The sequence below is a fragment of the Crotalus tigris genome, unplaced genomic scaffold (assembly GCF_016545835.1).
Source record: "Crotalus tigris isolate CLP2741 ecotype Arizona unplaced genomic scaffold, ASM1654583v1 scf7180000017663.5292952, whole genome shotgun sequence".
NCBI classification, from domain to species: domain Eukaryota; kingdom Metazoa; phylum Chordata; class Lepidosauria; order Squamata; family Viperidae; genus Crotalus; species Crotalus tigris.
Window position 1 is genome coordinate 627,731 of NW_024096550.1, and position 23,188 is coordinate 650,918.

General features: G+C 39.6%; 1 protein-coding gene across 12 annotated transcripts in view; it reads left to right on the forward strand.

Moving 5' to 3' along the window:
• The window catches only part of SLIT2 (slit guidance ligand 2), a 165,991-nt gene that overhangs the window by 18,040 nt on the left and 124,763 nt on the right, over positions 1 to 23,188 (forward strand). For all 12 annotated transcript variants that reach the window (XM_039335885.1, XM_039335888.1, XM_039335887.1 and 9 more), the window contains exon 4: positions 5,701 to 5,772. In XM_039335885.1, the coding sequence (XP_039191819.1) occupies positions 5,701 to 5,772 (72 nt within the window). The remainder of the gene's footprint in view (positions 1 to 5,700; positions 5,773 to 23,188) is intronic.

Sequence of the window (23,188 nt, forward strand, 5' to 3'; positions counted from 1 at the left end):
AGAAGTCAAATGGCAGCGAGAAGCCCTGTTTGCTCTTTGCAGGCCTTTTTAGAAATTCCAAGACAGGAAAGTTGTTTATTTTTCCCACATATGTTTTGTTCTCATTCTCTGAGACCCTGTGGGCTGGATGCTCTCTCTCTCTCTCTCTCTCTCTCTCTCTCTCTCTCTCTCTCTCTCTCTCTCTCTCTCTCTCTCTCTCTCTCTCTCTGCCTAACTGCTTAAATTAGTGCACTGTTGCACAATGTCAAAATAAGTGTAGCTGGATCTCTTTTATTAAAAAAATAAAAATAAAATCAGAGTGCACATAGGGATTTTTGTGCATTTTGTTTAAGGCTCACCATCTCAGTCTACCGCAGAATAGACACAGAGCAGAATTGAAATGATAGCTTTTAATCGCACAGAAAAAATTATTTATTCATTTGCTGTGCATTTAAACCACACAGGAGGAGCTTTGACAGTGCATTTAATTCCTGATGGGAAATATATTGTAATACATTAAAATATGAAATGGTTTCTACTGCTTATTGAGCTCGCTTCAGGTACATGCTCCCCGCCCTCTTGGAATCCTCATCTCTACAAAATTGTCTCAGAAACCCAATATGTGTGATTCATTTTAAGAGCTGATTACGACTTATGACCACAGGTGAGCCCCACATTTATGTGGCTAAGTGAAACAATTGTTAAGTGAATTTTGCTCCATTTTACGATCTTTCTGAACCACTGCAGTGGTTAATTTAGTAACAAGATTGTTAAGCAAATCGGGTTTTTTCATTGACTTTGCTTGTCTGAAGTTCGCAAAAGGACACTGCAACTGTCATAAGTACAAGTCAGTTGCCAAGCCTCTGAATTTTGATCACGTGACCACGGGGGATGCTGCAACTGCCCATCAAAAGGCTTTGGCTGTGGATTTATCAGGCCAGCCTGGTTTAAGTCATATAGCAAACCATGCAGGCTTTTGGCTGTGAATTTCCTGTCCCCTTGGCCAAGTGTGATACAAGGAATTTGTCTCTGGTGCATAAGCTCTCACTGTGCATGCAAAACAACACAATCATCATCATCATCTTCATAATAGCAAAGGATAACAATCATAATAGTGACACCAGTAGAGAAGGTAGTGGAACCGATGAGCAGATAAAAGTAACATAGCCATACTAGGTGGGTAATATGCTTAGCTCTAAGACAGAACCGTGGAAATTGTGTGTTGCGCAGAGTGAGGGCAGGAGGAAGGAAACTGTCTTTGTGTCTCGTTTTTGGCATCCGATGCCCTGTAGAGGGGATGACTTGAAACAGTTTGTGCCCAGGATGCGAGGAATCAGTAGATATTTTCTCAGCCTTCTCTCTGACCCAAATGCATATTTGTTACCTATTTTTATTTTTAAAGAAAATATTAAAAATATATAGGATCGAAGCAACGAGCTAAGAGCAAGAAAGGTGAAGAAAGAGACCATGGTGCTAATTCTGCCCTCACGAGACCAAGCTTTAGAAACGAGTGCATGCAAAGCAAGAGTTAGGAAGACCGCAACGGACAGCAAATGCCAGCTCTGCAAAGAAGCTGAAGAAACAGTGGACCACCTGGTGACTTCTGCAAGAAAATTGCCCAGAGTGACTACAGCAGAGGTCCCCAATCTTTTGGGCACCAGGGACCGGTTCCATGGAGAAAGGTTTTTCCACGGACCAGAGGGTGCATGATGTTGTGTTGCCTGCATCTCGCGGATGGGCCTTTGCTTGTTTGTGTGGGCCGGTTGCTGGCATGCCATGGCCCGCTATTGGTCCATGGACCGGGGGTTGGGGACCCCCTGGACTACAGGCTACGCGGCATGACAAAATAGCAACAATGGTACCGTGGAGGATCTGAAAGAAATAATGTTTGCCTGCAAGCAAGAATTGATGGGACCCCAAACAGCCAAAATAATAGAAAACCAGGAAACTAAATTGCTCTGGGACTTTAGAATTCAATCAGAATGGAGCCTGCCACATAACACCCATGAACAATGCTTTATATACATCAAATAGCCAACAGAAAGATAGTGAAATGCTCAAGAATTACAAGTCAGACCTACACCTCGAGTATTACTTTCCACACCTACTATTTTATTGCTAAGAATAGTTGATTTTGACTTCACAGCCCTGAACTACGTGCTCCGAGTAGAATAAATTAAGGATCACATGTTTTTTACTTTCTAATGGCAGAAGTTCTGGCTCAAACTTGCTTGGATAAAAGGAAATATTACGGCTCTCTCTTTGTTCATAGCTATTCAGGATGGAATATGTAGGCATTTTAAAGTTCCTTAGGTCAGGGGTCTCCAACCTTGGTAACTTTAAGACTTGTGGACTTCAACTCCCAGAATTCCTCAGCCAGCTTGGTTGGGGGCCTCTGCCTTGGGTGAGACCCAATACATCAATGCATGTTAATATGTTCCAAATTGTTTCCTTTTTCCTAGCGTTCCCATTCATTCACATCACTATCCTCCTAGCCAAGGTCCATCCACTGCAGAGTGAAGGCCTCTTCTGCCTGTTTCCCACCAAATTCTTCCTGGGCTTTTCTTTTGCCAGTTGCACCTGCCATACTTGGCTGACATTGTCGATCCATCTTGTTATAGGTCACTTTCGTGGATGCTTTTGATCGAGTGGGATCCGTTGTGTGACTGCCTTGGTCCACCTGCCCTAAGTCCTTCTTGCTATGAGAACATTTTCATTCTTTGACTCTCTTGATGGCTTTGTATACTTTCGTTTGGTCTCTAATCCATGTGTTGAGTCTTCTGTCTTATCTTGTGATGCCGAGTGTGTCTCTTTCCAAGGCACTCCTAGCTTTTGTACCAAGTTGTCCTTGAAATTTACGCTTAGCTTGCCAAATTCCTGCCAACCACATTTAACACATCGTTCAATTTCCTTTGTTGTATCACTTTCCACTGAGATCCGTTGGCCTAGGTATATGTGGGGGTCTACTATGTCGAGTTCTTCTCCAGATATAAAAAAATTATCTTTCTTTGGTGAATCTGGCTCATTTTCCAGGTTTATCCTTTTCATTGTAAGACAGTGTTTCTCAACCTTGACAATTTTAAGGCATGTGGAATTCTGGGAGTTGAGGTCCATATGCCTTAAAATTGTCAAGGTTGAGAAACACTATAAAGAGAACCTATATATGTAAACACTTCAAGTATTCAAAAAGAATAGGATTTTTTGTTGTTGTTTTGTCTTTCAAATACCTGTGGATGTGAAAGTGACCTACATCGTAAGGCTTATTGAATCAATACATTGAAACTCTTGTTGATCCATATGGTTTAAAATAATAGTTTTATGAATCTGACCACCTTAACTTATGTAAAACAACTGTTTTTTCCCCCTCTAAATCTTTGCAATATAAATAAACCATAAGAATTACACTGTGAAGTGCTGGGGAAATCGGGAGATTTAGGCAGCTCAAAGGAGTATAAAGATTTATGCCAAGCTTACAGTCCCTAAAGAACTTGGCCAACTAACAGCAGAGGGAAATGAGCAGGAGATAAGAAAGGCCTTCAAAGTGGGCTGAACTTAGATCTCTTGTGGGCACCAAAAGGATTCATGACTGATGACGCATTTGACCCTGCCGTTCCCTCGGGCTCAGCCTGGTCATCTCCTACATACACTCAGATAAAGGGATAATGAATCAAGCAGTTTGGAACCAGTTATGTACTTGAAGCGCAGAGAACATAGAGGGAACCATGGTTACTGAATGTGATGTAGGTTTGGCTATATTCATCTTTATAATATTTTGTGTTTGAATGTTTCTTTTTATATAGAAGAAAGAACCATGGCAGTAATTACTTTCCCTTTGAACTATGTAACAGAGAATGTTATTTTCAAATTTTCAAACTATTTTATATAAGAAATTGTGATAAACCTGAATTGCTACCAACAAGTAACCATGGGGTTTTCTGCTATTTTGCACCTTCACTCTAAGGTTTATTGACAAAGGGCTGCTCAAAATGCTTTGTGACCCATAACTGATGAAATATGCATATCGTGTCCCAGAAAGGGTGGCCTATTTATGTTCTAGCTTCATTGCTGTTAAAAAATACCTCCTTCATCGCATCTTTAGATTAAGAATCATGTTTATAGTTGCTTCCTGCATGCGGACCTGGTCGTCTTGCTCAGAAGAGTTTAATCAGAGTGGGTATCCTAGGAAATATCAAAAGGGCACCTCAGGAAATTGGCCTCAAAAGACTAAGTTCCTGGGTAGCTGGACACGGGGGGGGGGGAGAGTCAAAGGCCGGCTTGCCTTGTTGAGACGGCCTTTCACTATGAGGGATTCCTTGTGGCAAATTTCACCGTTGAAATTAATAGCTTTTGGGCAGGTGACTGTAGTCAGTGCCTCTCCTTCTCTTACACAAATTGGTGACTATTGTACAGGTTGTAGGCTGAAACAGTTTCTCCATTGGAATACGGCTAGTCCTCAACTTTCAACAGTTCATTTAGTGACCGTTTGAAGTGACAACGTCCCTGAAAAAAGGGACTTAGGACCATTTTTCACACTTACGACCCTTGCAGCATTCCCATGGTCACGGGATCCAAATTGAGCCACTTGGCAACTGACTCGTATTTATGACAGTTGCAGAGTCGAGTCCTGGCCTCATGTGATCCCCTTTTGTGACCTTCTGACGATCAAATTAATGGGGCAGCAGATTAATTTAACAACCGTATGACTAGTGTAACATCTGCAGTGATTCACTAACAACAGTGGCAAGAAAAGTCATAAAACAGGGCAAAACTCACTGGCTTCTCTCCACTTCCTGCATGTCATAATGCCAGAGATTTTATTGGTGTTCTGCGTCTGGAAAACTCTCAGGGCTCTGCTTTGATTTGCTGCAGCTCCTGTCCGTTCAGTTGGCCCTCCTTCTAATTGTGCAAGTTGAATTACAGGGCATAAAAGCTATTGTGGTGAGATTATGCACCCCGCACCGAGAAAAACTTAAGTTTTTAAAACTTCTATCTGAACATTTAACTCTCCTGTTCTTTCCAGTATTAGTGTATAAATGGCAACCACAACAGGACAGTAACACAACTGGACAGATCAGCTGATAAAGGAATTAAAGAAACACAAACACAAGCTGCCCTCAACTTTTTTCGAGCTGATCGATACTTTAGGTTTGATCGACGTTGGGAGGAGTAAAAATGGACTAACTGAAGACTTCAGCTTCTTTTCAGAGAGACATAAATACTTTTCTAGAATTGATGTGATTTGGGTTACAAAAAAAATCTGCTTCACAAAGGAATTAAAGCCATTGTTCTTCCCAAAAAACTTCTTTCTGACCATAATCCAGTGTCTTTACATCTTAAATTTGGTCCTCAGTTGGCCGTCCTTCTTTGAAGCAGCCTCAGTTGTGACGGTTCTCTTTGTGTCAAGTTACTTTCTCCTTCTGCTGCCAGAATTACTTGTTGGTATATGGAAGAGAACAAAGGAGTTGGAATTTAACAACACATTTATGGGGCGTTTTACATTCCCACGTATAAATAAAATATGAAATTAGCCTTGCTCTTGGAACTTAATGTTTCCTAGTGTGGCCCCTGTCATTAAGGCTCTGTCTTCAAGGCATGAGAAGTTCCTGCTAAGATGACCAGTTTAGATATCCTTCAGTAGGCTTCTTTTTTTAAAAGAAATAATTATTTGACTGGTAACCCTGTCTTTCCTTTTCTTTTTTTTCCCTTTTTTTTCCCATTAAGGAGGCTAAATAGAAATAATCTTCAACTTCTCTCTGAGTTGCTGTTTCTCGGGACACCCAAACTCTACAGACTGTAAGTAGATTTATTTTCTCATCAGTTTTGGAAGCTTTTGGTATATTCCTTTGAGCTTCTACTTTACGAATTAAATTTTGTGGAGTAAAATTTTAAAAATGTGTCCCACTCAGAACACCGTGGTTGTTCTTTTTCCTTCCTGATCATGTGTATATTTGCTCCAATAGTTGCAGCTGAGTGATATCTATTTTGAATCTGACTTAGAGAAAAGCTGGAGTTTTCTCATTTACTGCTTTTTTAATGAAGGGGGGGAATAAATTCTGGAAAGAGAACCTGTTAGAACGTCTTGTGTTTGTATGGAATAGTTTAGAGAAAACACTGTTGATGTACTACTATTCTAATCCATAATGTGTTCCTTGAATTTGGGGATTATATGTATGTATGTATGTGTGTGTATATATATTATACAGGTAATCCTCGACTTACACCGGCTCCTTTAGCGACCGTTCAAAATTACAACAGCACTGAAAAAGTGACTTAGGACCATGTTTCATACTTACGACCACTGCACCTTCTCCAGGGTCATGTGGTCAAAATTCAGACAACTTGGCAATTGACTCATATTCATGACCGTCGCTCTGCCCCAGAGTCATGTGACACCTGCCCCTTTTTGTGACTTTCCGACAAACAGAGTCCACGGGAAAGCCAGATTCATTTCAGTAACCATGTTACTAACTTAACTGCAGTGATTCACTTAACAACTGTGATAAGAAAGGTCGTAAGATGGGGCAAAACTCACTTAACCAACGTCTCGTTTAGCAACAGAAAATTTGGGCTCAGTTGTGGTTGTGAGTCGAGGACCACATGTATACATATATATATACACCTTAACAAAATGTTTGGGATAATGAGATGCATGAGTTCCATAGAAGGGAGAAGCCAGCATGTCTACGATGCGCCTTGTCTATCGGTGTCAGATATTTGGATACAGTTAGTGATGTTGGTGTTAATATCATTGCACGGATATCCGTTTAGCCTCCTCATGGTTTGTTCGGAGGCCCCAGTCAAACGGTGTTGTGTTTGATTACAATCCATCAATTGCAAAGTGGGCACCAAAAGTCTCTGCCCTGTTTCCCGGGGCCCAGGGTTTCTTGGCCACCAGGCCAGGGGTAGGCAACCTTGGCTCTTTTATGACTCGTGGACTTCAACTCCCAGAATTCCTGAGCCAGCCTGGCTCAGCTTGGAAATCTCTCCTTTCCCCTCAGCGTGGCTGGCTCAGGAATTCTGGGAGTTGAAGTCCACCAGTCATAAAAGAGCCGAGGTTGCCTACCCCTGCGCTAGGTTGAGCTAGGAAACCTTCTTGCAGTGTAAAAGTTCATGTCTGAAACTGAGACACACCTCTGAAGAACTTTTGTGGTGGTGGTTTGATGCTCAGAAGAAAGAACAACAGAAGAGACAAAACTCCCACAGAATTTATGTATATCGACATGAGTCAAATACATACATGTTCATGCATGGGCCCAAACCTCTTTCAATCCTCACAGAATAACATATAAACTTTATTGGGATACCTACCAAACTTTCCCTGAGCAAAGTAGATAAATTTAATAAAAAGTTGTGATGAAATAGACATCTGTCATCAAAATGGAGTGTCTCTGATGTTTAAAAGTGATACGTTTTGACTGCATGGATGTATTTTCAAGGAACACTAAACAAATCTGATGAATTACTCACTTTAGTATTACATAGCTCCATATTGCAATATGGGCAACAATTATAGGTGGAATCCATCTTTTAATTTTTCTCTATTAAACACAAGGTTTCATTGTTTGTGATATTCTTAGGATCTGTTATAATTATTTTGTTGAAATATTGAAAATGCATGCTAGAGTATGCATCCCCATTAAGGTATCAATTGTGATATCAGAAAGTAAGTTCAAAAGTGGTACTTTTATTATTAGTCTGGTTTTATTATATACTCTGCTGTTGATTGTATTTTGAGTTTCTTAAGTCACTTTGCCCAGATTTGCCCAGAAATGGCATTAAAAACTATGAAATGAATACAATGAAATTGAAATAGTAAAGATAAATTAAACAGTGTTTGTTTTTAAAATCTGGTATCCCACATTTAGCATTTTAAATCTGTAGGTTTCTACAAAGTATTTTTACTTTTTTTTTTTTTGCTTTAAGATATGGTGTTAATGTCTTTCTAAATGAATTAAAGCTTTTTTTTTTTTTTTAAAAAATACTTTGTTCTAACAGCTTTGGGACTTGTTAGCAAAAATGGACATTTTAGTGGATCTATGATCCATGGATGTAAAAGCGAAAACAAATTTTGTTCAATGTACATATTTATACATTTTCTTTATCTACAGAATAAACCAAATTTCTGCTTGTGCAGAATTCCAGAAAAGGATTGATGTAATTATAAAGCTTATGAAACTAATGATTTTTATGAAAGAGAGGAAGTTTCATTTATATATATATTTGTAAATTAAGTGGCACTTTAAGGGAATGTTTTAGTAGTATCATATAATTTTAAATAGCCAAAAACTATAGGCGCTTTGGTGTTATAGTTTCATGAATATATCAGCATTTCCAATGTGAAATTAATATGTGTAGGAAATTATAAGATAAATAAAGCCTAAGGCTTATTGTAAGCTAATCTATCATGGTAAACGTCTTGAAGCCTTGTATTAGCACAACTTAATAAATATAATAATTTACCTGTAATCCTAGAGACATGTTTTTTTCTCAGATGATTTGAGAATGTTTGTATTTTAGATCACATTCAGTTGTTTACAATGGCAGCAATTGTATTCAGTTAATCAACATTTCTCTGCTACTTTGTATACAGTAAGCCTTTGGAAGTTATTAAAGCTTGTCAGTGTGTTTCTCAGGAATAAATTATCTGACATTTACAATTAAGGGATAACTTGCTAGAGAAAGGAGCTCTTATGCTTGTTGTTTAGTGGAAATAACAGTATTGAGAGAATGCACTATGTAATAGAGGAATATTAGACAGGGTTAGATGGTGCCAGCAGCTCTGTATACTGTATATGTTTCTTTGCTGTCTTCCCCACTTTTTCTTTGGCTGACTTAAGATCAAACTATGCTCAGGTCAAAATGTTTCTCTAGAACAATTGGAACTTGTTTTGGGCCAGGGGACCAATTTAAATAGCACTATTATTTATCTGTCCCAGTAACAGAACCCTGTAAAATAGAATCAACTCTACTTATATAATGCTGTAGAGCAGAAACATAAAACCACAGGCAGTTGGTGGCTAACAAAAAGTTGTAAGTTCAATGTTTTAATATTTTAGCCTCTCCAAATATTCTCGCTGGAGGCAGCCGCTGCATTTCGTATTTTATTTAAAAACTTCATAGTTAAAAAAGATTTCCTCTAGAAATACTTTTTGTGAGAGGCTAAAATTGACACTGCAGCTTAATGGCCAACTCCGCTACAAAGAGAGTTGGAAATGTTTAAATGGCTTTGGTGCTTTTTATTCGGTGCCTGTTTGAAGAGCATTGAGGCAGTGCATAATGGCTTCTGGGTTCTTGCCTCTTGTTCAACAAGTATTTTGCTGGAATAACCGGTGTTATCTCTGGCGACTCACGGCAAACGCATTGGCCAAGAACCTTTAATTCAGGAAACCATTATAGCTTCCTGGGTGCTTATCTGAGGCAAATAGGTTCTGACTGCTTAATTTGACCGGTTAGATCACAGTTCATCAATTGCCTTTTGCTGCAGGAAAGAGATTTGGCGAGCAAAATGAACATTTAAAAAAAAAATCTCTAGGTCCTGTATTCGTAAATGCAAGAACTACAAAATAGATAGTTAAAATAGCTTATTTAAGAGTTAACTGGTTTCCTTTCACTTGACTTTACAGTTTTTAATCACTCTAAAAAATATTAGCAGGAGAGGGTTTGCAGCTTATTTGGGTATGGATGGGTCCCTGCTGAAGCCTGTCTAAGGCTCTGCCTGTTAAATACTGGCTCCAGCAATTTGTTGTGTGAATTGCTGCAAAGTAGCAACACTTGCTACAAAGCAGCAAATAAAATTCAAACTGGTCCTTTATGGGCCCTCACCCCAAGATCTATCTATGCTAGGTTTAGACCAGGGGTCTGCAACCTTGACCACTTTAAGACTTGTGGACTTCAGCTCCCAGAATTCCTCAGCCAGCCTGGTTCAGCTTGGAAACCTCTCCCTTTCCCCTCAGCATGGCCGGCTCAGGAATTCTGGGAGTTGAAGTCCAGGAGTCATAAAAGAGCCAAGGTTGCCTACCCTGGGACTAGAGGAACATATGAAAGCATAATTAATGTTAATTAATGTAGACTTTATTAGTTCAGAGCAAGGGTAGGCTACCTTCGCTCTTTTATGACTGGTGGACTTCAACTCCCAGAATTCCTGAGCCAGCATGGGGGAACTATGGCCCCTTCATGACTCGTGGACTTCAACTCCCAGAATTCCTGAGCCAGCCATGCTGAGGGGAAAGGGAGAGGTTTCCAAACAGAGCCAAACTGGCTCAGGAATTCTGGGAGTTGAAGTCCACCAGTCATAAAAGCCAAGGTTGCCTACCCCTGACCTAGAGGAACATATGAAAGCATAATTAATGTTAATTAATGTAGACTTTATTAGTTTAGACCAGGGGTCTGCAACCTTGACCACTTTAAGACTTGTGGACTTCAGCTCCCAGAATTCCTCAGCCAGCATAGCTGATGGTGAAGTTTAAGACCTCAAACCTTTCTACAGCAGATTCATGGATCCATCTTTCAATATGCCTAAATACTTCAGTTGTATACTTGTGCTCTGACTCTGCTACACTTAAACTCTTTGGCGGAAAGACTCAGTAATAACCCCCAAACCAGAATATGCATCTATTCAGACATTGGAATTGGGTTGGTGGCCCATGTGTACTTGATATGCTTTATCTGTCATCCTTAGAAGGTGGAGTTAATTATCACAACCAACAGGCAATTGCGTATTTCCTATTGAACGGGGTCTTCAAACTAGGCCCTTTTATGACTGGTGGACCTCAACTCCCAGAATTCCTCACTGACTGAGGAATTCTGGGAATTGAAGTCCATAAGTCATAAAAGGGCCCAGTTTGAAGACCCCCTGCTATTGAATGACGGAGACTGTGAAACTTCTACACAAATACCTCATTTTGTGTCATGACTGAGAAACCATGAAATACAACTCGGATGCCCTTAGTGCTTCATGCAAATAGAGTTTTTACTCTGGGTATTTTGTATTTGAGTATCTTTTCTTTTCCCTTTTTGGATCTACAGCGTGTAAATTCCTTATCTATTTACTTGTAATCAGCGTTCTCCACATGAGCACCCTGTGGCCCCAGTAGCTCCTCAGCACAAAAGCCCATGGAAAACTCTTGCAAAATTCCCCCTGAGTTAATTTCTGCCAGCTGTGATTAAAGTGCCTGGTACTTGAAGTGTCAGACACCGTAGCTGCCTGCTTTATTTTACTCCTGGCCTCTCTGGCCCTCACCACAATAAATCCCACAATGGTTACACAGCAATTGCAGGTTACAGTTGCCACGGTTACCGTTGTCCAGTCCTATCAACATTATTACTCATTGAGTGAGTTACCATGATAGCTACGGCTGGTTCGTCTTCCTGGGAACGCAAAGGATATTCGGAGTATTGGAAGGGATGGAAGTTCTTTGAGGACTGTTCACATTTTTTTAAACGAACAATTCTGCTTCTTGCATGTTAATATTTGTTTAGAGCCCCCATCCTAGGTTATCTTACTTTTATCTTAACACCAAGTGGATATGAAGGGAAAAATGAAAAGATCTGCATGCAGATGGGAGGCAATGTGTTAGCCCTACAATATGCGTGTTCTGCAAAACAGCACCATCCAAGCAGTTCCATTCGCTTTTGTTTGGGGGTGTGTGGTTTTTTTGTACCGTCATGCAACTCCCAATAATAATTTCAACAAACTAATTACTTTTAAGCTGCTTTAAGGCCAAAGAGGTAAAAAGAAGAAATGCCGATTTGTTCGGTTTAATATTGTTTTCACCTTTCAACATTTTATTCCTTTCCGATGCACTAATTTAGCAGTGGTTTGTAATTTTACCAAACCGCTTTAAGAAAAGAAAAGTGTGCATGTTTATTAGCAAAATTTAAATTAGATGTTGTTTTTCTGGGTAGTCCATGACCTTTATTGGGAAAGATACTTTTCCACCTGCTGTGTGAAAAAGATGCTCAAAGCAGCTGGTGTATCTATTTTGCTTCTTTTTGATTTTAAAAGACTATGTTAAAAACTAGTTGTTTTGTAATGCAACTGCAATAGAAGTCTGTTCTCCATTTCAGCAGAGAAGATTAGTAGGAATGGCACTGTATTGTGATTTAGCTAATAGCAACATTTTAGGTCTTGTTAGTCAAATGGCAATGGAGAATTTTAACACTTTTTGTATCCAGACTGTGCAGGCTGTTAATATCAGGAGCCAGGATGCTGAATCAGATGAATGTATGATTTAGCCATTATCTTCATTGGTGAACATTTTTCATAGTATTATGGAATGAATTTCTAAATTCTGTCTAAAGTTTGTTGTCTAGATTTTTTTTTGCCCCAGGAATGTTCTTCATTTATTTACCCTCTTGAAATATTATTTCTTTCTACATCCCATTTTCACATGGTTTGATGTCTTAAAATTAACAGGGTAGCTTTGCTTGTTTGTGGGCTAAGATATTCTTTAAAGCGTTTAATCTATAATATGGTATTACTTTAGGCCAACATCTGCCTGCATTTTTGTAAAGCCAGCATAAGGTTACACTTAGTAACATTGAGATGATACAAAAGGTAGAAACCCCATCATAACCACTTATTTTTTTGGCTTGTGATAACTTTGGTTTCTTATTATAAAACACATGGTATGTATTAGAAGTGGATTTCAGCATAATAATATGCAATTGTGTAAACTCTACAGATGTCTTTAATGTGTTATCTTGGCCATATTGTGGTTTTTTTTTTAATTTGAAAAAATAGTTTTTAAACTTTAGAAATATACTTCTACACTCATTAATCCTGTTTAATACTAACAAACGTATATGTTTAGAAGGCATCTTACACTAAACTTTCTTACACAATTTGCTAGGTTCTCAAATCAACTTGTCATTTGAAGTCTTTTTAAATTTTCATCTGAAATTGATACTCCTTGCTTAAATAAAATGCTGTATGGGCAAAGTAAGACTTTAAAATAGTAAATTTTAATTACTATTTAATTTTACTTTTATTTACTAACATAGTAAACAATGTTTTATAAATAGCCTTTTCAAGAGGTGAGTTTGTGAACTATAATTTATGACAGAATGACTGACAGAATAACAGAATTGGAAGGTACCATGGAGGTCATCTAGTCCAGCCCCCTGCTCAGGCAGGAAACCCCTATACCATTTCAGACAAATGGCTGTCTAGTCTCTTCTTAAAAGCCTCCAGTGCTGGAGTACCCACAACTTCTGGAGGCAAGGAGTTCCACTGGTTAATTGTCCTCACTGTCAGGAAATTCCTCCTTAGTTCTTCCAGGTTGCTTCTCTCCTTGATGAGTTTCCATCCGTTGCTTCGTGTCCTGCCTTCTAGGGGCTTTGGGGAATGGCTTGATCCCCCTCTTTGTGGCAACCCCTTAGTTGCCTTTGGCAGGCAAATGGTGGACTGCACAGGAATTGTGACCTTCGGCAACCCTTGCTGGATGAAGCAATATCTAGAGGGTGACAGATTTCCAAATACCAGGGTATATATTGTGTTTGTTTATGAAGTCTGGGTCTCTCTCCGAATCTCTCTGAAAGGAACATTCAGATATTTTGTAGCATGACAGCCAAGTTTTCATCAAGTATTTTGTACTTCAGGATGTTATTTATTTATTCTGATACATTAATGATAAGATAAGATAAGATAACCTTTATTGTCACTTTTTACTATGAGCACACTGGCCCACATTAAAAATGAAATTTTTAATGTGGGCCAGTGTGCTCATAGTAAAAAGAAATGCTCATAGTAAATTTATGAAATAAATATACATAGCAATTTTGAAATGCAACATTAGAATTCTATAGCATAGATGGATAATAGTTAAATCTTGAACTACTTATAAGAGCCCTGGTGGCTCAGCGGTGAGAATGCAGCATTGCAGGCAAACTCTGCCCATGCCAGCAGTTTGATCCTGACCAGGTCCAGATTAACTCAGCCCTCCATCCTTCCGAGGTCAGTAAAATGAGAACCCAGATTATAGGGAGCAACAGGCTGACTCTGTAAACTGCTTAGAGAGGGCAGTCAAGCACTGTGGAGTAGTATATAAGTCTACGTGTGCTGGCCCTTCCTTCCTTCCTTCCTTCCTTCCTTCCTTCCTTCCTTCCTTCCTTCCTTCCTTCCTTCCTTCCTTCCTTCCTTCTATCCTATCCTATCCTATCCTATCCTATCCTATCCTATCCTATCCTATCCTATCCTATCCTATCCTATCCTAGCCATGGGGATGGAGTGGTTAGAATGCAGCATTGAAGGCTGACTCTGCCCACTGCCAGGAGTTCGATCCTGACCGGCTGAAGGTTGACTCAGCCTTCCAGCCTTCCAAGGTCAGTAAAATGAGGACCCAGATTGTTGGGGGCAACAGGCTGACTCTGTAAATTGCTTAGAGAGGGGTGTGAAGCTATATATAAGTATCTAAGTGCTATTGCTAGTTCTATGTAGAAGGCAGATTCAGTTAATGTTTTTTTGTGCTTATGTTCTCTGAAACTGAACAGCGGGGAAACTCTTATTATTCATTTGAAAAGGAGTTTTGTTTTTTTAGTCCAGTAAGGATCAAATCCTTGCATTATGAGACGGGACTAAATCTACATCATTCTTCTTTTTGAGTGATCTTTAATGCGAATGCGTTTAATTTGCTTGAAACAATTATTTAAATATCACCAATTATGCTAGGATATCTCTAGAGGGAAGAAAGCTTTGGGATAAAAGGCGTATGGGATCCAGGGAGAAGAAAGTTCCAAAAGACAAATTTGGTTATCTACCATCCTGCGAAAAATTAGGGTATATCTTGAAAGGCAAACAGGGACAATAAATAACAGCCTTTAATATAACAGAAATAAAGTAACTCCTAAGTTTGTACTCGGTATTTACGCATACCAACGTCATTGTGGGTTGTTCTGTTCAGTTTTGTTTTGTTTAAAAGAGAAGGAAATGAAATTGGAATAAGGCAGACGGAGCATCCCGGAGCAAGCTGCGATGGATGGCCGTGAGAGATTAAAGCTCGCAGTGGCTGAATAGCTAAGAAAAGTTTCAAAAGGAAAGTTGATTGCTTCCCCTCCAACTGTTCACATTGATTGAAAAAACCTCTAATTTAGAGTTGTGTTTGTTCTGTGTCTTAAACTATCAGAATTCTCCTTTAGAACCGGAGGGAAACCCTGAAAGAATCCAGGGATAAGAAGTCATTTGCTGGCTAACTATTGTTCTTAATCCTCACAAAATGCTGAAGAAATTAAATTTATTCTTTATTGCTCCAAGTGTTACCTAGGTCACTGGGCGATGATGGGAAAATTGAACTGGACGTTGAGTGCAGCAATCTTTGTTTTGTGTCGAGATGCTTAACCTTAGACACCGCAAGCCCTCTCCAGAGTGTTGTGGGAATGAGGCTCAGCATATTAACACTAGGACTCTTATTATCCTGGATTTATAATGGGATGTGCTGTCACTAGACGAAAATGTCGTGTTTACATTTCACGATTAAACGATCATTTAATTAACACCTAAGGGTTTTTTCGGGGGGGGGGTTGGAGGGAGGTGGGGGGACCAAGGACTTTTAAATTCTTTTCAACCTTTATTGCTTCTGTGGAAAGATTTACATCTTCGGTACAAATTATTTCTCTTAGAAGGATGAGTTATAATTTTTGTTAAGCTACCCATTGAGTTAAGAATTGTGCTTCAAACAGACTAAATGCCAGGGGGGGGGGAAAGGGCCCAAATTCTTGCACTATCACATTTCATCATCCCAAACAGAATAAAAAGAAAAAGAAAATGGGTCCAAATGCATTTTGTACTTTACAGATTCGTTTGAAATGGTCCAAAGGTCAAGCCGGCTTTGGGCCATAAGGCGGACATCATGGGAAAAGCACAAATTGCTCTAATTCATGTTTGCGGTAGAAAAGTTTTTGTGGTCCTTCTGAGAACCAAGCCCAGCTCTTGCTTCAAGGAAATAGGTACAGAGATTTGAAGTTAGGCCCTTTGAGGGTTCTTTTTATTATTCAAAGAAGAAGAAGGAAAATGCCTTTAATAGTACTTGTTTTGTGCAGAATTAAATGGCATTTCCTGGCAAAGGATCTCTTTCTCTAATTATTGTTACTGGGTAAATAGGCCAGGGGGCTGGGAGGTTAAATTGCTGGGCACTCCGCTCCGCTTCTTTTATCTGCTCCTCTGACATTTTATTGAAATAAAATGAAATCTGAAAGTAGGTATTTCCTTTATCCCCATGAGGGGACAAGTCCTCCCCCCCCTTTTTTTTTCTTTTTGAAAAAAAAAATAGTGTTCGGATTCAGCTCAGCCCTTTAGGAGACACAAAATGGGTCCTAAGAGCATCGACATTGCGCCCTCCTTATGTCAGAATTGAGCTGGTTTTAGATCTATTCTCTGCTTCAGGAAACTTTCAGCTTTCGGTTTATTGCAGAAAAATAATTGAGCTACTGTGGATAGTGAAATACAGGCAGCCCTTGGCTTGCGATCACCAATGGGCCCGAAATTGCTAAGTGAATTTTGCCCCGATTTACGACCATTCTTGCTATAGTTGTTAAACGAATCACTGACGTTTTTTAAGTTAGTAACCCAGCCGTTAAGTGAATCTGGCTTCGGCTTCCCCCTTGGCTTGGCTTGTCAGAAGGTTGCAAAAGGGGGCCACATGACGCTGCGACCGTCATAAATGCAAGTCAGCTGCCGAGCACCTGAATTTTGATCACGTGACCCTGGGGGGGGGATGCTGCAACGGTCGTAAGTGTGAAAAACGGTCATAAGTCCCTTTGTAACTCCAAACAGTCAGTAAACAAACTATTGTAAATCGAGAAAGACCCGTATTGAATTTCTGTTTATTCTTTTAATGCTTACATGCAGCAATGATTCAGGTATTCAGATTTGCATTAAACATCTGTCGCTTCAGAGGAAGCTTCATTCTGTTTATTTAATTATTTATCTCATTTTAAAAAGTTTTATATGCTCTCTCATCTTAAAACACAGCTCTGGGCAGCTCACAACAATAAAACCCCAGAATCATAAAATCCATAAATAGAATAGAATAGAATAGAATAGAATAGAATAGAATAGAATAGAATAGAATAGAATAGAATAGAATAGAATAGAATAGGAGTAGAGTAGAATAGAACAGAGTAGAACAGAACAGAATAGAATAGGAATAGAGTAGAGTAGAGCAGAGTGAAATAGAATGGAATGGAGTAAAGTAGAGTAGAGTAGAATAAAATAGAATAGAATTAGAGTAGAGTAGAACAGAGTAGAACAGAATAGAACAGAATAGAGTAGAATAGGAATAGAGTAAGTAGAGTAGAATAGAGTAGAATAGAACAGAATAGAATAGGAGTAGAGTAGAATAGAACAGAGTAGACTAGAATAGGAACAGAGTGGAATAGAATGGAATGGAGTAGAGTATAGTAGAGAGTAGAGTAGAATAAAATTGAATAGAATTAGAGTAGAGTAGAACAGAGTAGAATAGAATAGAATGGAATAGGAATAGAGTAGAATAGGAATAGGAGTAGAATAAATAGAGTAGAGTAGAACAGTAGAATAGAATAGAATAGAATAGAAGTAGAGTAGAACAGAGTAGAATAGAATAGGAATAGAGTAGAGTGGAATAGAATGGAATGGAGTAGAGAGTAGAGTAGAGTAGAGTTGAGTAGAGTAGAGTTGAGTAGAGTAGAGTAACAGAGCTGGAAAGGACCTTGAAGGTCTTCTAGTCCAACAACTTTCTCAGGCAGGAAACCCTATACCAGATATACAGTGCATTTCTAAAATTCTGTTTTCAGTTTGTCATTATGGGGTACTGAGTGTAGATTAATGAGAAAGAAACATGGATGGATGAAGGAACAAGCAATTAAGTGAAGAATCACGAGACTCCCATGATTGGAAGGGACCTTGGAGGTCTTCTAGTCCAACCCCCTGCGCAGGCAGGAGACCCTCCACCATTTCAGACAAGTGGCTGTCCAGTCTCTTTGTAAAAACCTCTAGTGATGGAGCACCTACAACATCTTCTGGCAAGTTGTTCCACTATTAATTGTTCTAACTGTCAGGAAGTTTCTCCTTAGTTCCAGGTTGCTCCTCTCTTTGATTAGTTTCCATCCATTTCTTCCTCCAAGCAGCTTCCAGTTCCTCTTTTGTTACATCCACTTTCCATTTATTCTGTTTGGAGAGAAAAACCCCTCCAGTACAACATTATTTGACTGGATCTTATTTTCTCTTCCTGCAGTTTTTTCAGTTCAGTTTGTTTCCCCTTCTTTGGTTTTTTTCCCCCTACAACTACTTTTCCTCAAGATCCATTCTTGACTCTGTCTTCAAATTATCCTTATATCCTTCATTAATTCCATCCATTTTTCTGGACCTTAAAAAAGCAAGACAAAAAAACAAGACAGGAAGAAGATCGACTCGTCTGGGCTGCTGCAGAAGGTGCCTGCGTCTCCCTTGGACAGCAGAGGTGACCGACATAACACCAGACGTGTCACTGGAAGGCAAAATCACAAAACTGGGTCTGACTTACTTTGGCCGTGTCATGTGGGGAAATTCCCTGGAGAAAGCAATTCTGTCGGGAAGAGTTAGCGGTAAAAGGAAAACAGGCAGCCAAAGAACACAGTGTGGGTGGACACCCTCAACGTTGACGCCCACCAGAGCTTGGAGCAACTCAAGAAGTGGAAGATGGGGAGATGGGGAGAGACCAGCTGGCCCAGAGAATCACCCAGAGTCAGACATGACCGAATGCATAATATCATCTGCCTCACCTGTCTTTCATCTTAAACCATCGAATCATTACATCAGTTCCTTTATCACATCTACTGCAGGTAGACTTCTGCTTAAGCCGTGTATTTCAAACAAATGTTTTTCTAAGCAGGTGCTCATTGTATTCTCATTCAATCCTTCGTTCTTAAAATATCCCACATGTGTGGTTTTTTTTCCAGTACATTACCACTATTTACAAGGTCTTCTCATGCAGCTATTGCTAATCTGTTGTTGTCTACCATCAAGACTTGTCTACAACGCTTTTCGTAAGACAGAGAAAGGTAGAGAGACCTCACTGTACTTTTGCTATGTGTTGAATTCCCTGCCTATAGAAGGGGCAGTTCCAGTCAGTTTGGGCACAATATGACACTCACAAAATGTGGTTGATCACAGTCCGTTGGCATGGTTCTAATTAAACTCTGCAGCTTTTCTTTTGAATGATAAAATCTCCGTCTGCATTTAAAAATGCTTTGTTGTATCAAAATGCCTACAGGGATTTTGAAGGTCCCTGTTTTCTTGCATCTGTTCTACAAGAACAAAACCTGATTGATATTGTGGCTATATACTTTGTTCCACTAATGGCTAATATCCCTTCATTCCTGGGAACCTCAGCTCTTATTCCTGCATAATTCTATTCAGATAGTGCCATACGAAAAGCAGGTTTTTAGTTAAGTGCCTTATTATTATCACAATTCTTAACACCTATAAGTACACTGAAATTACACCCAAAAGTAACGGAGGGCCTCTGAAAAATACCTATTAGTTTTAATATACTTTATGCTAGCAAGTTAGTGTAAAAAAAAAAAAAAACCTCCAGGGGCATTGTCAAAGATATTTCTGAAATAGAGTTGCTTCGATTGTTCAATTACTGAAGTGAGATTTGAATAAATGAATGTTACCTTGGAGGCAAAATTGCTCTCCATTGTTAGGGCCTTGCATGTGCGTTATAATGCGGTGTGCTGGGAGGGAAATTGATTTTGTGTTCTTTCTGCATCCAATACTAAATTTGTAGACAATGATTTTTTGGCAAATAAATGAATAAATATGTAAACTAGGCGCTTTCTGTGCTACAGCTCACTCTTCTGTTATGTCTTTGCCATTTAACGTCTTTGGAATTTCTGCTCTCTCAATCCATTTTTCAGTATAGCTTGAAGGATAGCAGTTCAGCTCATTTTGTACTTCTGTAATTGGCTCAGATAAAAACAGGTCTCTGTATGTGAAGGTTGATCTCTGATCATTTCAAATGGCCAAATAACCTAGAGAATAATCCACTGCTGTGTAATCAGATATTTATGAATTTTACTACCAGTTATAATGGTTTTCCCTTGTCTTTAGGTTCATAGCTATGTCTTACCATTTGATTATCTTCATTTTGTTTGGTATAATATCAAGGCTAATATAGGTACGCTCATCCCTCCTGTTTAATTCAGTCTTATAAAATACAAGCAAGAGCTCATATTTGAGATTATATGATGCCAATAAGGATGGTAGAATGTCACTGTTTCTGCATCCCTATTGCATGTACCAGTAGCCATCCAGTGGGCCCACTTTAGGGTAACCTGTTCCCTGATGATTCCCAGAACATTGTTGTTTCACAAGGACTACTCATGCTATTTGGCAGATGGAGTTGCTCAGATCTTCTTTGACCCAACAGGTCTAAGTGAGTTACGTGGTTTTTTTGACTTTATCTGGGTTATGTGGTTTTTTGACCTTTTCTGGACTGAGGTTGAACCCGTGACTAAGGCAAGGCAAGGCAAGGCAAGGTCAAGGTCAAGGACAAGACAAGACAAGATGACAAGACAAGACAAGACAACCTTTATTGTCTTTTTTTTTTTTTACTGTGGGCACAACGGCACACATCAAAAATGAAATTTAGTTGCTCATTCTCAAAGTGAAAAACATACATGACACACACCTAAACATGCTATATACAACATATGTATAGACCCACACCCCTACATATACATAACAAATAAATATTAAACACTGTCCATCTATTAAACAAGAAATCTGCAAGCTGTGAATTAATAAATAAATTGAATAAATTCATTCAATTTATTAGATCCATGTATCTCCTGGATTCTTAAGGTGGGCCATAGTTTCCTTGGGTCTTGAAGGAGACCGTGGTATCCCCTTCCCCAAGAAGCCATCACTAGATCCACCCCCTGATGGATATAACTACCCAGCTTTTCCTTTTTGGGTGAAGATTGCGATAGTGGTCGGGGTGAGGGAGAGAGAAGAAAGAGTGACAGGAAGGGGCATGGGAAACTAGGGACCCTCCCTAGTTTTCCAGAGGGTGAAAGGAAAGGGGAGAATATTTTTCGTCTTACATTTGCAGAAACATATTCAAAAAAATTGATCATCTGTACCCATTACAGTTCGGGTTTCAGTCTGCTCACGCTGGCTGATGACATTTGGCAGACTCAAGAAGACGACGGTACGTCCTTCTGCTCTTTGATCTCTCAGCTTCTGTTGGTACCATTGACCGCTGTATCCTTTTGGACTGACAAAGGTTTTGGAATTGGGAGGCACCAGATGGTACCCTGCTGGTTCTGCTCCTTCTGCTGTGGTCAGTTTGAGTTCGCATTGATGGGGGAGAGTTCATGTCCACGAACCCTCACTTTGTGGAGTTTGATGTTCTCATCCCTGCTATTTAACACCTGTGTGAAACCTCTGGATAAACTAATTGGGTGGCTTGGCATCTGCTATGATCAGCCTGCAGATGGTACCCGATTTTACATCTCAGCTCTGGGCCCGCAAGTGATGCTTTCAGTGGCTCGATCCAAAGTATGGAGGCTGTTCAGCCTGAAGATAGTGAGTGGGGAGACAGACGCGGATTCAATCTTGCCAGGACCAAATGGCTGTGATTCCAGTTTGGGCCTTCAGTTCTTGGAATTTTGTCTTGCAGGGGCACCAGGTACTAGTCACAACTTAACCTATGAGTCTTAAAGAGAAAATGGTAGCTATGTCTGGGAGGCCTTTGGTAGCTTCATCTTATGAGCCAGTCGGCCACTTCAAATCATCAATGACAACATTGATCACTTAAGAGGGTTGGTCACACCCAAGTTCTCTTGCCATTGGACTATGATAAGATTCTCTGCATGGGGCTTCCTAAAGCTACAGCTGAGGCAAAATGTAGCAGTAAGGGCAACGCCTTGATAATTTGATTACTACATTACAAAGAAAATGTTGAGACTTTTGGAAAAAGTGCAGAGAAGAGCAACTAGGATGATCAAGGGCCTGGAGACACAAACATATGAAGAACGGTTGCAGGAATTGGGTATGGCCAGTCTAGAGAAAAGAAGGACTAGGGGTGACATGATAGCAGCATTTCATTATTTGAGGGGCTGCCACAAAGAAGAGGGGGTCAACCTGTTTTCCAAAGTCCCTGAAGGCAGGACAAGAAGCAATGAAGGAAAACTTATCAAGGAGAGAAGCAACCTGGAATTAAGGAGAAACTTCCTAACAGTGAGAACAATTAACCAGTGGAACTACCTGCCTCCAGAAGTTGTGGGTGCTTCATCACTGGAGGTTTTCAAGAAGAGACTAGGCAGCCACTTGTCAGAAATGGTATAGGGTCTTGAGCAGGGGGTTGGACTAGAAGACCTCCAAGGTCCTTTCAACTCTATTCTGATTAATAATCCCCCATGTCATTATTCCATAAATTAGATTGGTTCCTGGTTGACTTCAGGTGCAAATTGAGGTTCTGATTATCAGCCATACAACTCTTCTTGGCAGATGGCTTGATCATTTGTGCTGTTTCTGTGTTGTAGCCCTGTCCTCTGGAGCATCTTCCAGCCCCCTCTTCCAGCTCTCCACCCTACAACATTTCCACAAAAAGTTGGCTTTGCTCCCAGCCTGATTTTTGGTCAGGCCCCGAACAGTTTTTGCTTTTTGGGTAGGTGGGAGGGTTAATGTGTTGGGGTGATTTTGTCTAGGGTCACATTTCTGTTTTTCTTGTTTTGTTAATTTTGTCCGCCATCAGAATCATTGTGCAAGAGCTTGTTGCATCTAAATAAGTAAAAAAAAAAAAAAAAAAAACACTCTCCATAATTTTAGCTTTAGTATCTGCGTTCTGTTGTTTTGCTTATTGTTTGGTTTTAGGATTGGATTCGAATAATTTAGTTTGATTCAGATCAGGGATGTATTTGGAAAACTGAATGGATTCAGTGTTTGTAGCACTTTGGGGAAAGGGTGTCTAATATGGTTTTCATTCTGAATCGCGAGTCTGATCCGAATTGCCATCCAATGACGAAAATCCGCTTGGGGATTTGATAGAATTGCTTTTGAAGTTTTGCATAGGTATATTAGCTTATAGGCCTTTTGTGGGTGAGAGATTATTTTATTTTAAAAGTATATCTGGGAATATAATTATAATGTTCATTTGACCTGCACTTTGTGCATAATGTGTAAGCAGAGTAGATTAAAATCACTAAAGCTGACAATTCCTTGAGACAGTATACAAGAAATATAAAATGC